Source organism: Wasmannia auropunctata, unplaced genomic scaffold (assembly GCF_000956235.1).
Source record: "Wasmannia auropunctata unplaced genomic scaffold, wasmannia.A_1.0 LD336097.1, whole genome shotgun sequence".
NCBI classification, from domain to species: domain Eukaryota; kingdom Metazoa; phylum Arthropoda; class Insecta; order Hymenoptera; family Formicidae; genus Wasmannia; species Wasmannia auropunctata.
This window is the reverse complement of record NW_012026793.1, coordinates 772,158-787,000: the sequence shown is the minus strand read 5'-3', so window position 1 is coordinate 787,000 and position 14,843 is coordinate 772,158. Positions and strand designations below refer to the sequence as shown.

General features: G+C 34.1%; 1 protein-coding gene across 1 annotated transcript in view; it reads left to right on the top strand.

Moving 5' to 3' along the window:
• The window catches only part of LOC105462591 (adenylate cyclase type 5-like), a 173,543-nt gene that overhangs the window by 103,055 nt on the left and 55,645 nt on the right, over window positions 1-14,843 (top strand). Inside the window, exon 6 of the mRNA XM_011709296.1 lies at window positions 2,935-3,287. Coding sequence (XP_011707598.1) covers window positions 2,935-3,287 — 353 coding nt within the window. The remainder of the gene's footprint in view (window positions 1-2,934; window positions 3,288-14,843) is intronic.

Below are 14,843 nucleotides of genomic sequence, written 5' to 3'. Positions count from 1 at the left end.
TTAGATCAAAAGTTAATAGTTACCGATTAAATGTAACTAAATTAAGTTAAAAGTTAAGAGCCTAAAATGTAACTAAGTTAAGTTAAAATTATTTAACTTTTCAACTTTTTAACTTAACTTTTATCTTTTTAACTAGGCACTACCCAATCCTGTTAGAAAGTAACATAAACATTATGTAAAAATTTAATACAAAAAATGTAACACTTTAATACAATTTGGAAACAAATTGTGGAAACATTATTTTTTAGTAAAATTAACACTTATAACATGTAAAATTAACAAGTATATTTATCTTTTATTCACTTATTTTAAAATTTACGATTTAACACTACTTTATTTTTATGTTATTTATCCACTTGCTTATAAATTGTACTATTTTGACACTGAAAAATATTGAATATCAATTTAACACAAAATATTTAAATAACATAATTACATTATGTTAATTTAATAGCAAATATGTTAAAAATTCGACACAAAATTTTAATAAGGACGTGAGTGGACCGTTTCCAAATACAAAATGTTTTTTACTGTGTACGTTTCACGGCGATAAGTACGAGATGTCAGAATTAAGTTTGCAGTTACTTCACATTTATCTGACGGTACTAACTTTGTACCCGTTTAAGAAATTCATTTAAAGTATTATTTTGAAATTTAAAAAGTTTTTAAAATATAATTTCTCTTTCCGTTTTCCTGAATTGATTTAAAATTTATTTTCAGAATTATTTTCAATTATAAAATTCCATTAAGAAATTCTTTCAAGATTTCTATTCGTAATTAAACCACTTTTTGTATATATGTACATAAAAACTTAACTGTATTAACATTATAGTTATGTCAAAAAATTTTTGAAACTGTCGATAAACCTCCGTGTTTCCTTTTATCGAAGGAAAACTCAAATCCAAGTCGCTTTAAATATCTGCGAGAAAAAAAATCTAATCGTCCAACGTTGATATATCACGTCGGAAACCTATTTACAAGGAAATCTCGAGCTTTCATAAAATATGCAGTTTGAACATTACTGGAATTGCATCGAAATAGCTCTGTAGTCAAATGTCACGAACGTCGCTAAAAGACGTGCATTCTGTTCTATCACCTACGTACAGTCGCTGTTTTCCGTGAACCTCGATGTTTCACGGAGGTCCCGGTATCAATAATGCATGAGAATATTGTCTACAAGTGCTGTTTCCTTTTCGAAAGCGCGTCAGAACGCGCAACGAGAGATCCGCTTTTCGCGTCGCAACAACTAGCAAAGCTCATTCCTCCGGTATTATACCTTTTCCTTTCGTCCATGAGGACGAGCTTAGACCGAGCAAGGTCGCACCCGTAACTTTAATCGAGTTTCTATCTGAAGAAGCTTACTTATGTGGAATGTATAATGTGCAGGAAACTTGGAAAGCCTGCGATAAATAATGAACATTTCGACCCTCCCGCGGATTTAGACAAAAAAAAGAAGTTTCGAATTCGCGGAAAAATGATTTTTCTTGAAATTCATTCGTATATGAAACGTTTCACGTTAAGGGGTCTGCCCATCCCTGAGGCCTTAAAATGATACCTAAGTTCGGGATTTTTGTGAGTAAATAGATAACTTTATTTAAAAGCTGTTTAGAGGACATTATTGTACATATATAAGAAACTAAAAAAATATTTTTTTATTTTTTTATGCACAAAATGGCGGCGCAATAGCCTACTTGCGGAATCTCTTTTTTCTATTTTTTCAAATTCGTGTACAGGATTCCAAGCACACAGTTTGCTCTTAAACAAAACACAAAAAATTTTTATCTGCATATTAAAGACTAGAGGAATACGTAGGGGTTTTTTAAAATATTGATTTTTCTCGAAATAGCAGCTATTTTTACGAAAAGTTTATATTTTTATCATTACAAGTCTTTCGTAAAATAGCTGCCATTTTGAGAAAAATAAATATTTTGAAAAATCCCTACGTATCTCTCTAGTCTTTAATATATAGATAATGAAAATTCTTTGTGTTTTGTTCAAAGTCAAACCTGGAATCCTGTACACCGATAGAAAAAAAGGGATTTCGCAAATGAAGGCCAGTGCGTTGCCATTTTGGACATAAGAAAAATAAAAAAATATTTTTTTGGTTTCTTATATATGTACAATAAAATCCTCTAAGCAGATTTTAAATAAAATTATCCATTTACCCACAAAAAATCTCAAAAATCCCTTAAGGTATTATTTTAAAAACAAGAGTGGGCTGATCCCTTAAGCGGGTCCACTTCTCCTTCCATAATTTAACACAATGGAAAAAAATGTTTGAGGTCTCAAAATATTCTATACTTATGTAGTTTCGAATGGAACGTGACATTTTGAAAAATTTAATATGACAGTTTAAATATAGTGTCTGCATGAAAATCACAAAAATCACTAATATTCTTACAGTATCTTCAATTGAAATGCGAAAACTTCAGAAATGGCTTGAAAATTATTACTATACAGTTTTCGAGGTTGTTGATTGCGAATCTAGAAACAGAATTACAAAATTAAAATAACGGATTTAAAATAACTGAATTTGAAATTATTATATAAAGCGTATCATAATTGTTGTTATGCCCAGTTTAATACTCTATAATGACCACTGGTTTAATGGCAGATAGGGTAAGTGTCCCTATTAGTGTGCCTTTAAGAAAATTTGTTTATTACTGAATTAATTACTAAACACTGTAGCTTTCAATTTGTCTGTTTAATAGAAAAAATTTATTTTTATTTTTCTTATTAAAATTAATTTATATTTAAGGGATGGTTTCATCCCTTTAAACCGTTTTTTAACACCAACTAATAATTTCTATATTCATTTATTTATGTGTATCAAGTCAAAGTGTATCAAGTTTCATCAAAATCAGAATTTGACACTTCGCGAGGTTTCCTTGTGAGACGTAAGAGTCCGGTAACAAGCGAGAAATTTTCTTTCAGTTTTAGTGGCTGCCATCTCCAGACCAGGCATGAATGAGATATGGCTGGCGGGTGTCAGTGGCGCGGTGCTGGTCACCCTGCTGGCGCTGCAGGTGACCCTGAGCATTCATCTGGCGCGGCTGCACGAGGTGGGCCGCGAGAGTACCGGCGATACGTCATACTCGAAGTCGAAGGACCTTCGAACCGGGGGACCCCTCGCCGCCGCCTTGACGGTCTGCTTCTTCATCTACATGGCCTACGCCCTTCTGCCGATCAGACTCAGGCACGCCTGCATCGCCGGGATCGTCTTCTCGGCCGCCCATCTCGTCGGCGCCTTCCTGCTCTACCCACAGTATCCATCCGTGATTGCACACGTGAGTCCAACCACAGTATTAGCAGACCTTGCTTATTTAAAGCGGCGTCTACAATGAGACTTAAGACTTAAGATTTAAGAAAATTGACCAATCATATAGTCGATTATTCATTTCACGTGAGAAGAATAATCGATGGTAATATTGGTCAATTTTCTGAAATCTCAAGTCTTAAGTCTCATTGTAGACGCCGCTTAAGGCCCTTCGCGATCTTGTGTTGTATTAGATTAGGAAAAGACTCGATACTTTTTAATTTTCTCGAATATAAATCGATCATAGAATTTAATGAGGATAAGATAACATCGTTTCTAAGTATAAAGTTTTTAATACTTCGTAAATTAAGTTTCTCTAAGTTTCATTTAGAAACCTCCTCAATGCTTTCAATATTTCTTGACAAAATTTAAAAAATGATACTTTTATTGAATGCATGATTAAAAATTGAATTTTGCATCTCTGATAGTATATTTCGCGTCGCAATAATTCAGAAACAATCACGCGAATGTACTTATTTTAAATCATTGAAAATCAATTCTATGAAGTGTTCGGTAATAAGTGTATTAGATAATCAGAACGATATTTGGCGCTAAAAAGTTTCCTGTTTTGTTGCGGCACATGTGACAATTATAAGCTGCAGATTCGTGTTAATTAGCGATCGCACATGTACTACGTTTGGTCCAACAATTAGCGAAAGTAGGTTACCCGATGATATTAATTAATCAATGTTACGCGGAGCTCAAAGTGCATTGTATGTTTCCGGTACTGTACTTCCGGTATATCGCCACGTGGATCTTGATCTGTATTTTCTCAGTCAAGATACTAATTTATTACAGAACTGTACTTAAATACATATTACATTAAATTGCGTGTAATAATCTCTTAATTAAATTCAATAATTCTTTGAAAAGTTCTTCAAATAAAATATTTGACTATAAATAACACGAATTCATGTATCTAATAAATAGAAAAATTAGTTCTTTTATATTATGCAGAATATTCAAAGTTAATATAAGCAATGTAAAAAAATCGAATTCTTTAATAAAAATTAAAGATCACTTAGAAAAAAAAATTTTTTTGTATTTCTTACATCTTATACAGAGTGTCTCCGTATAAGTGGTCACCCCTTTTATCTCGTAAACTAATAGAGATAGACCTAATAAATATACTTGTAATATCAAATTAGACGGCTCTGACTAAACTTTATTGTAAGCCCAGTAATCACTTAAAAATATTATCTATGTTAGGGAGCGAAAAGACATAATTAATTATAATATATCTATCTGGCTCATATAATTAAAAATTAAAGGAGTATCAAACGAGCGAGCGAAAGAACAAAAGTGCTAATGTAACGTATAAAGGAAAATTTTATATTTTTTACCCACTGAAGACGGCTCAATGCGGAGCCGAAAACGTTTGGGTGTAAATTATTGTGTTAAATATATGTAATCTCAGCACTAACTCCGTGCAAGGCTCACTAGCCCTTCGTTTGATACTCACATAATTAATTTTTGCACTTTTTGTAAAGTGACAATTTTAATATGATAAAAGTTTTGTAGCGTTCTTTTCAACGAATACAACGATGTGTGATATATAACAACATTATCTTACAAATTATACAAATTATTTTGGCTTCAAGTTTTGCTGGCGGCTGTTACCTTTTCAGTTTTGGCCCTGCGGTGTGGCTAACTTCCGACTTTCGCGTTAACAATTGACGTGTAATGTTTTTATCATAGACATTTGATTATACATAATACTCTCATCAGTACAAGAGTCGGAAATTGGCCACACCGCAGGGCCGAAATTGAAAAGGTAGTAGCCACCCGCAGAACTTTAAACCAAAATAACTCTTATAATTTGTAAAATAATTTCGTTATATCATACATCGTTGTATTCGTTAAAAAGAACGCTACAACTTTTATCATATTAAAATTGTCACTTTACCGTGCAAAAATTAATCATGTCTTTCCGCTCTTTAACATAGATAATATTTCTAAATGATCATTGTGCCTACAATAAAGTTTAGTTAGAGTGTTTAATTTGATATTATACTTATTAGGTCTATCTCTGTTAGTTTAGGAGATAAAAAGGGGTGGCCACTTATACGGGGGGCCACTCTATTTAAGTTAATTGATAATTTAAAATATAAATAACAGGCCGAGTTACTAGAAATAATGTAATCTATGTTTTTATTTCGTTTGATATATTCACACATTATAATCTCCATTATGGATAATACGAGTATTTAATATTGATAGTATTTCTGTCGAACTCTTTGTTAAAGTACTGAAATCAATCCGTAAAAGTGTCTTTAGCGTCTAGTATTGTGATATTACGTCGATTATCGACGCTGAAAATGACGGCGCGAATAACGGTGCGATTATTAGCAAAACTGAAACTGTAATCAATACATATCGTCACGGGAACGGTTAGAGTTCACGTAGTGGCACAATACCCGCCGACCGTGCGCGTATCTATTTATTAACGGTGCATAAAGTGGGCATGAATACCCGAAACGAGGTGTGTTGTTCGCAAATAGCCGGCGAACTGAAATGGAAATCTAATTAAAGCGGATCTCGGTCTGCTTCGATGTTTGCCCGAGCACGTTTTGACATGGGTATTAATTTCATTTCTATCGTCGGATTTTGATCATAAGTGCTCGCGAATGCGATTGAGTGATCCGCGTCGCCCCTTCCGATCCTTCCGATCCTTTTTATTTCTTTATTTCCGTACGTGAACGCAAAGAGTAAGAATTATTATAAAACATCATGAAAAAAAGCAATGTTGAGAATTTATTTAACCATCAGAAATTATTAAATCAATTATTAAATAAATTCTGTAAAATTAATCGAAACGAGAATTGTAAATATATAAAGAATCAAAGAAGAAATGTTTCACGATTTTTCAAAGAGAGCCTCGATAAAACTCGATGGATTTATTTAACGACTTTAGTTATGATTAAGGAAACATGACAACAAGCAAATAAATCAAGCGCCAAGGATGGCAATCGGGAAACTGTAGCTTTATATAGCCTTATTCTTACGACTGCATTCGTTGCAAACAAATCTCATTAGCCTTTACACCGTGATCGGAGAGCACGGTGGCTGACCCGCTTGATAAGGGATAGGAAAATAAATCAACGCCGCGGAAGAAGCTAAAGAGAACATCGTGCTAGATGTCGACCCTGCTTGTTGTGAAGTCTCGTAGAAGGGGTTTGGTCTTATTGCATCTCCATCCGAATGGACGTTCCCATCCATCAAGTTTCTCGTCTGGATTCCCCCTTGTCGCGCTCTATTTAAGTTTTATTACGTCGAGAGCTCAGGATTCCGCGTAATTACGAAGGCATCGAGGCACCGCGCTTTGTCGCGCCTTCCTCACTGAAGAATCTAACAGATTTTTAAAGGGTAACGTTATTTTATGGCGGATGCGAATAGATTTATTGAAATTAAAGCTGATCAACTGATATAAATAAAAAGTCAATAATGTTTTTGTCACAAAATATTTTCATCAATAATTATAAAATAAATGGAAAAAATTATAAAATAACATGTTTGATTTTATTAATACACTGTTAAATCTATTGTGTCAAACTGAACCTTATTTAAGTCACCATTGCTCTTATTTAATAAATAGTTATTTTTAACTGAAACAATATAATTACTTTTAAATAAAACAATAGAATTTAACCCAAATTTGGGTTAAATTTGAACTGTTTTAAATTATTTAACTCCATTGTATTAGTAAAAAATAACTATTTATTAAATAGGAGCAGTGGCAACTTAATACTTTATAAGGTTCAGTTTATCACTATAGATTTAACATGTAATGTACGTTTTTTATTGGTGTTATTTATGGACTAGCTTAATTGATTAATTTGTTTAATGTCGCTGAGGAAGACTAAGTATAAAGTCGAAACTTGTTTGAATATTATTGAATACATGCTTTTAACATGACTTTTGCATGATTTAATTTAATTTATTGACCATCCTTTTATGCTCGGTTCTGGCCTATTATTTTTTATTGTATTTTAATAATTATAAAGATCTAAAATTGCTGACATAAAACAATAGATTTAATCATATAATTTGTTTTATGTGATTGTCTGTAAGTTTCCATAAAAATATTTATTAAAAAATTATTGTATATAGTAAAAAAAAGTCATTTCATATATCCTCTTAAAGTATTAAAAAATATTATTTTAATGTACTACCCATACCCTGATACCTTTTTAATACTTGAAAGCACTAAAAGGTATAATTATTGAGAGTACAATTTAAGCTATATTATGGGTGATTTTACACTAAGAAAAAAAATGGATTGTACTAACTAAATTTGTATAGTTGTTTAATCCAATGGTTGATTCAACAATTTTTTAGTTGCACAAAGAAAAGTATAGTTCATTCATTTCAACCATAAACATTTTTTAATGAAGAATTAACTAAACCAACTCTATAAAATTATTTTATCCAAAATACTAGCAGTATTTATTTGTGTTTGCATGCTATTTAGTTATCCAAGTAAGATATTTGTTCAAATTCCAAATATCAAAACTGACTAAACGATACTGATGTGGGGATAATAAATAGAGTGTATATTTTTAATCGAACGATTGAGTTAAATACGATAAATTTTTGTTGAAACAAAATAGTTTAGTAAAAAAATAGTTTTTTGTTTATAATCGTAACAAATTATTTTGCGTCATCGTGGTAACGTTTGTATAGTTGAACGTATCGGAATAAATATTTTGGTAAAGTAAAACAAATTTTGCGTTTTTCAACAAATTTTTTTTCTCCCTGTACTGCATTCAGGACATTAGATAGATTAAATTAAATGACTTGATTGGCCGAAATAGGCTGGCGAAACCCGATGATTCGGACAAAGTGGATCGCGTATCGCAATCTCACTCAAATGTATGATGTCTGTTAGAACCTATACGTACGTTGCGCGCCTCGCCGGTCGGCGCATTAATAATTCATTCGGCTCGTTATTTTCACGTTCGCGAGAGTAATATCATTTCATCGGTCCGGCACACGCCACGTCCCACAAAATGGACCGTAATTGCTTTTCGCGCCGCGCGCGATGCATACGGCGACCCCGATATAACGTTATAAAGGCTTAGCGGAGGGCTTACGTTTTCAGATAAATCGCGTTACACCTCACGCGGAATGAAAGATAACGTTTTAGTTAGCGGGGGCGGCTCGTTATGAGCTACATAAAGCGACGTGTCTGAAAGAATCGCGCCACAATTTTACAACGTGGTTAATTAACAAACTGCGGCAAGAGAGAGAGAGAGAGAGTCACGTTTGCGGGAAGCGTTTCGAGTACTATCACGTAGAATCAAATTACCTCTTGGAAGCTGTGACAAGCTATTATAATTATATTTCTAAAAAAGACATGCTCTTTCTCTCTCTCTCTCTCTCTCTCTCTCTCTCGTATAATTCTACGATTTTCCGTTATCTTATTATCGCTACTGCTGAATATTAATCTATACGGAAAACTATGCTGTATTCTTGCGGCGTAAATTTTTATTGCTTAGAAGTGCAATGATAAAGATAATTGTTTTATTCATATGGAATTTACTCTAATAATCTGCATCTTTGTTCGAAAGATAAAACAAAGTCTTTGCCAAGACTTTGAAACTCAAGAAGAGATGCAAGGTGAAGCGAGACGAAAGAAACTCACGGCTCAATAAAGCCTCGAACGGCTTATTAAGAATCAAGAGTGCTCGTAAACCAATCTTTATTACGGCGAACAATTTGATCTCTCGAGATGAGGGAAAATCGCGAGTTACTTTCACCGAGCCGAGGGGTCGGACTAAAAATCGCAAAAATTTCAGTAAAGTCAATTAACAATAAAATATCGTAGCCGTTCGCGATTACATGTCCTTTTACATTGTTAACTTATCGTCTCTTGTCATAAACTGCGTTTTACTTTTGTCACAAGGAAAAATTTGAAACGCCAAGTTCAACAAATCAAAAAATTAATACAAAATAAATTTACGTATTAAAAGAAATAAGAATATAAGTAATAATATAATATATATAAGTATATTCTATGTATAAGTATATTATAATATTCTACTTATATATAATATATATAAATATAATATTCTATAAGAGACTTTAAAGAAAAGACAAATTTGCCATAATATCCATAATAGAAAATGGCAAGGTAATATAAAAAGTTACATAACATTATAAAATTAATATTAAAGTTTTGCTGTTACTTGCGATTTATGCTTGTTAAAATTCTCTTGCAAAAAGTGCTTTAGTAAATTACTACGCCGTAATTGTTTTCTTAATCTTCAATGTGAATCACGCTAACATTCTATAATATTAAAAATAAACGGTACGAAAAAAAAATTTCATCCGCCCAACTTCAATCTATTACATTACACTAATCCTGCAAACTGATAGTTTAGCGCGTTTTTCGTTTAGCTTGAACGAAGATAAATTGAAGGATGGTACTTGGCTTCATGTTAATCGGCTTATTGCGTAAGCCACTTGACGATCATTCCGGGACAGTATCACATCCACTTAGGAGGGTGTAATTATATTAAGAACGCGAGTTCTCGCTACTGATCTATGAGAGATTCCCTTACTTTACACTATTATTTCGCTCGTCTCTGTGTGTACAATGGCATATGCGACAAAATATGCAAAAATATATTCATAAGCTGCTTTGGCCATGAGCATTTTATAAAGTGGCTCGCAAAATATTTGCTGTTTATGCAGATTATCAGCGACGCGCAGATTGAAGAGGACGCACGCGTATACATGCATGCGCACGTGCAGAATATACCTATAACACACGTATATAGAAAGACTTTTAGAAGAATTAATCTTTGCAAAAATATATTATTGCGAAAAGACCTTTGAGCAGTAGGCCAAGCCTCATCGCTGCGATCTTGTTTTATATATAAATCATTCATATATTAAAATTCTGCTGCGTCGCTGCAAGATCAAAGGAATCGCTAGTTGCGTTCTCCGAAGCCAACAGCAATTAAACATTATAGACATGCGCCGAACATAATTCCTCGCGAGGCAAACGAGAAAACTTTCCTCCCCCGATCTACCTCGCAAACCGCGCGGGAAGTTTCGCGGGGGAGGGGGAGGATGAGGGACCCACCCGCGTCGTATATATTCTCGGCGTTAATGTCCTTATCACGTGTCCGAGTGCCCGCGCGCGATGAGGCTCGGCGAACTTGTTGTCCGTGACCAACAGAGACTCCGCAAACTCGACGGCCGTTCTCAGAGAATCCTTTGAATCGCCGCCACCATCCGCACCCGGAAACGCCGGTATTCGGGCGAAAGACGCTGCAGACGGGACGCTAATGGACGCAGACAGACATCACGTCCCGTAGGTTTGCTGATTGCATCGACTGTTTCGCCTTTGGAATTCGCCGGCTTCCGGTTCCGGCGAATCGCATCTCCGCCAGCTTGTTTCGGAGATAATTGTCGCTCTTGAAGAGGAGACCGAGTACTCTCGGATAATTAACGTCTCTGTTATGTAGGGATCTATTTTTACATGACCTATTTCAAACGTTACGTCACATTACGATTCAGCGTATCTCGAAGTGCTGACTGTATTGCGTCGCTATTTGTGTCTTAGGTATTTTTTCAAAAAGATTTAACGAATAAAAAATTGCATAAGGTATACAGTCGAGAAATTTGGATAATAATATTTGCAAGAATTTCAGAGAAATATGAGATTTTATGATACACTCTATTATATCAGACATTAAGCATTATACAAAAAGAATGCTCGATTAAATTGGAGCAAAGGAAGCATGGGACAAGCCGTTACAGCTGTCATTGATAGTATGATCTAGATTTTAGGAGCTGCACAACTATTTCATGTTCCACACAGAAAAGTACAATCTAAACAAAAACAAATATGGTGAAAATGAAGTTCTTAGAACTTCTATTGGACGTCCCGCTGTTTAGTAGCGTTTTAGAAAAAAAGAATTTAAATATCTCGAAGTCAAAGGTTCTCTTACTAATTTCTGTTTAATTTTGTCTGAAAAGTGCAATTTAATATTTAAAACAATAAATAAATATAATGTTTTGCTTTTATTATAATATTAATATTAAAACGTTCATTTATGTTCATCGTACTTAAAATATATTAGGACTAACATGATTATTTTATGTTTTTCTAATTCTTTAATTTTTCAATATATAATATTCTGGAAAATATAATAAAATGTTCCAAAAAACATTTAAATATAAGTAATATTAATGTTCATTTTCAATGTTATTCAAATTACCCTTTAAAATTGATTTTTGTTAAAATTGTAGAAGTAAATCGGATAAATGACGTTGTGTCTCAAAATTTAAAGAATAATTTTTCATATATTGGGTAAATATTCTTTTAACGTGTGAGTTTTTTGCTACAGATTCAATTTAAGGATAAAATTATTACTTTTCGAGAAATTGTTCAAAAAGTTTTAAATTATTCAAATTATCCCGCTGTACCCTAAGTTATTAAAATAAATTGATTCCGCGTAAATCCATGTTTTTACATCTGCCCTCTCGTGCTAAGGAATTTTGACGTACCACTCGGGCGCCAATTAATCTAAAAATAAAACCGTAACTTTTGATAAATTATTACGTGAAATATTCTACAAGTTTCATATCACAATTATTTTACGTAAAATTTTTGTACAAAAAAATTTTTTAATAAAAATTTCGAAATTTCAGCAAGAATTTACGTATCATTTATGCGAATCGATACATATACATGAGTCGACTATTGTAACGTTGCTTTTCGCAATATTCCGCCTCCGGCAAATCCTTATCTCGACCATTCGGATCCTGTAACTGTCACGCGTATATCGATACACTTTTTTATGCTGCGTAAAAACATTAATAACAGTCGCACGCCGCGTGCGTATCTTTTATGAATCTGCAGTTTATGGCGCAGTGCGGTATCTTCGTGATAACGTATCTCCTTACGGTTTCGCATGAGAGACGTAACAGCGACGCCTGTATCGATCATTTTACGGACGCGAGTTATCAATGTAATATTTTTTCCCCCGCGCGCTCTCGCTTTTATGAAGACACGGGATTATACGGGGCCGACGCGGCGTCCGCCGACGAACTTCGAAACGGGTACGCGCGGAAAATCTCGTTTGCCTCACGACGCTTGCTCGCGGTAATTAGTACTTAATTAACTCGCGAACAACACAAAGTTTCTTAATTTTTATCTCCACCTTACGAGATAATTCGCTGTCGGTGGCTATTGAGCTAATTGGGTCACGAACTGTCAGGAACTATTTCTCTTATTATCTCAGATAAGCCGAATGAAATATAAAGAGGAGAATCCTCTTGTTAAGAACTTACATATTTATTTCTTGTTACTAGATTTCTAATAAATTAGCAACACACGGAGAGAACGATTTTGTTGAAAGGTCTAAAAATCTTGCTGAATCTGAAAATAATTTTTTGTTGAAACATCAAAATAATTTGTTGGAATGTTAAAACTGATAAGCATTGCTATAAAACGTTTCTGGCAATTATTTTGACTTTCATACAAAATTGAATTTTATTGAAAAAAAATTGTTTACAGATCTACACAGTTGAAAAATTTGTGTTAAATTTAACACATCTCACATGTCCCAAACGGTCCGTTCAAATTTTTGTGTTAATTTAACGCAAGATGAATATGTTAGAAAGTAATATAAACATTATGTAAAAATTAACACAAAAAATGTAACACTTTAATGCAATTTGGAAACAAATTGTGGAATCATTATTCTTCAGTAAATTAACACTTATAACAAATTGTAAAACTTGTAAAATTAACAAGTTTATTTATCATTTATTCATTTATCTTTAGAATTTACGGTTTAAAACTATTTTATTTTTATGTTATTTAATCATTTATATAAATTGTGTTATTTTAACACTGAAAAATATTGAATATCAATTTAACACAAAAATTTAAATAACATAATCACATTATGTTAATTTAACAAGCAAATATGTTAAAAATTCGACACAAAATTTTAACAAGAACATGAGTGGACCGTTTTTTAACACAAATACAAAAACGTTTTTTACTGTGTAGATCCAGTAAAATTGTTCTTTCTGTGGCATAACTGGCGAGAATTTGCGTTTCTACTCTACGCGTTTCGCGCTGGAATATTAGGGTCGAAACAGCATTTGTACATCGACGCGAGCCGGACTCATTACTCGACGCGCACGGGTCGATAATTTGTACATCCTATTTGTGTATCTCAAATTTTCTGTACGTGTTCACAGGATTTGACCGATCGATAGCCATTTCGCTAATCCGAACGAGCGCGCGCTCACAAAATTTCGTCGGATACTTTAACAATTTTCGCAAAACAATTTTCACGAACGGCTCAAATAACAAAACCGTGGTGGAGACCCTCGAATGCATATTAGTTTTTTTTTTCAATTTTTCTATATATTTATCGGCCCGGACAGAGAGAAGTGCCACTTGAAAACGTGTTTATTCGTCACAATCGAGCGCGTGTCGAACCTTCGATGCCCTCGCAGCGTTGTAACAGCAAAAAAATTGTATTATTGAAATAAGTAACGCGAAAGAAAAATGCAAATAAAAGTGTTTTTTTGCTAAAAGCGAACGGGAAATAACTGCCATAAGAGAAAACCTCTAAGGTATACAAAAGCGGATCAAACATGCAAACAATCACGGGAAAAGGGTTTACCAAATGAAGGCGTTTGCTAGTCACGTTGCATAAACGTGTGCGCGACGGCGACGTTTCTTTCCCCCTCCCTGCTTCCAGATTCGTTCACCACGGCCATCCGTCATGTCGCGGAAAAGGGGGGGTTCTCCCCTGACGTTACATCACATGCGTCGTTAGGTATAACACGGATCCTGACACGTCGTGTATTTCTTTTTTCTTTCGAACACGCACGTGGAAAATCCACTTGGAATGTTCCCCAGGCGCGGACAGGTGGATTCTCGTAAATAACGGCTTTATTTTCTCGCCCCTGCGGCGAGAAAATAACAGGGAGGGGGGATGTTTTATTCAATGGCATCGTACGAGATTTTCATATTGATGACGTCGAGGCGCTAAATTACGTTTGATAACAAGATTTCGCGGGATGATTTATGAACGTTTATTAAGGACTGCAACACTATATTCACGGAAAAATCGGCACGGAAAAATATTTCCAAACGTATAAGAAACCACCGCGATGAGTTCTATTACGGCGAGCCAGAAACGATAACGCGTGTAGCGCGGTACGTTATTTATGCGAGTTGTGTGTCGTCGACGAGTGTAATCACAAGAAGACGCCGGGGGAAACATGAACAATCGTTATCCGCCAATTTCCAAGCCACGAAGTGCAGATGTAACAGTGTTTCCGTTTCTAGCGGTGGGCATTAACCCTAGATATAGGGGAGAGTTGCTAAATGCGAATCGCGTTCTCATAAATTAGCGTACACTGAGAAAAAAATTTGTTGAAAAACGCAAAATTTGTTTTATTTTACCAAAATATTTAGTCCGATACATTCGACTAAATGTTACTACGATGGCACAAAATAATTTGTCACTATTATAAACGATCGGAA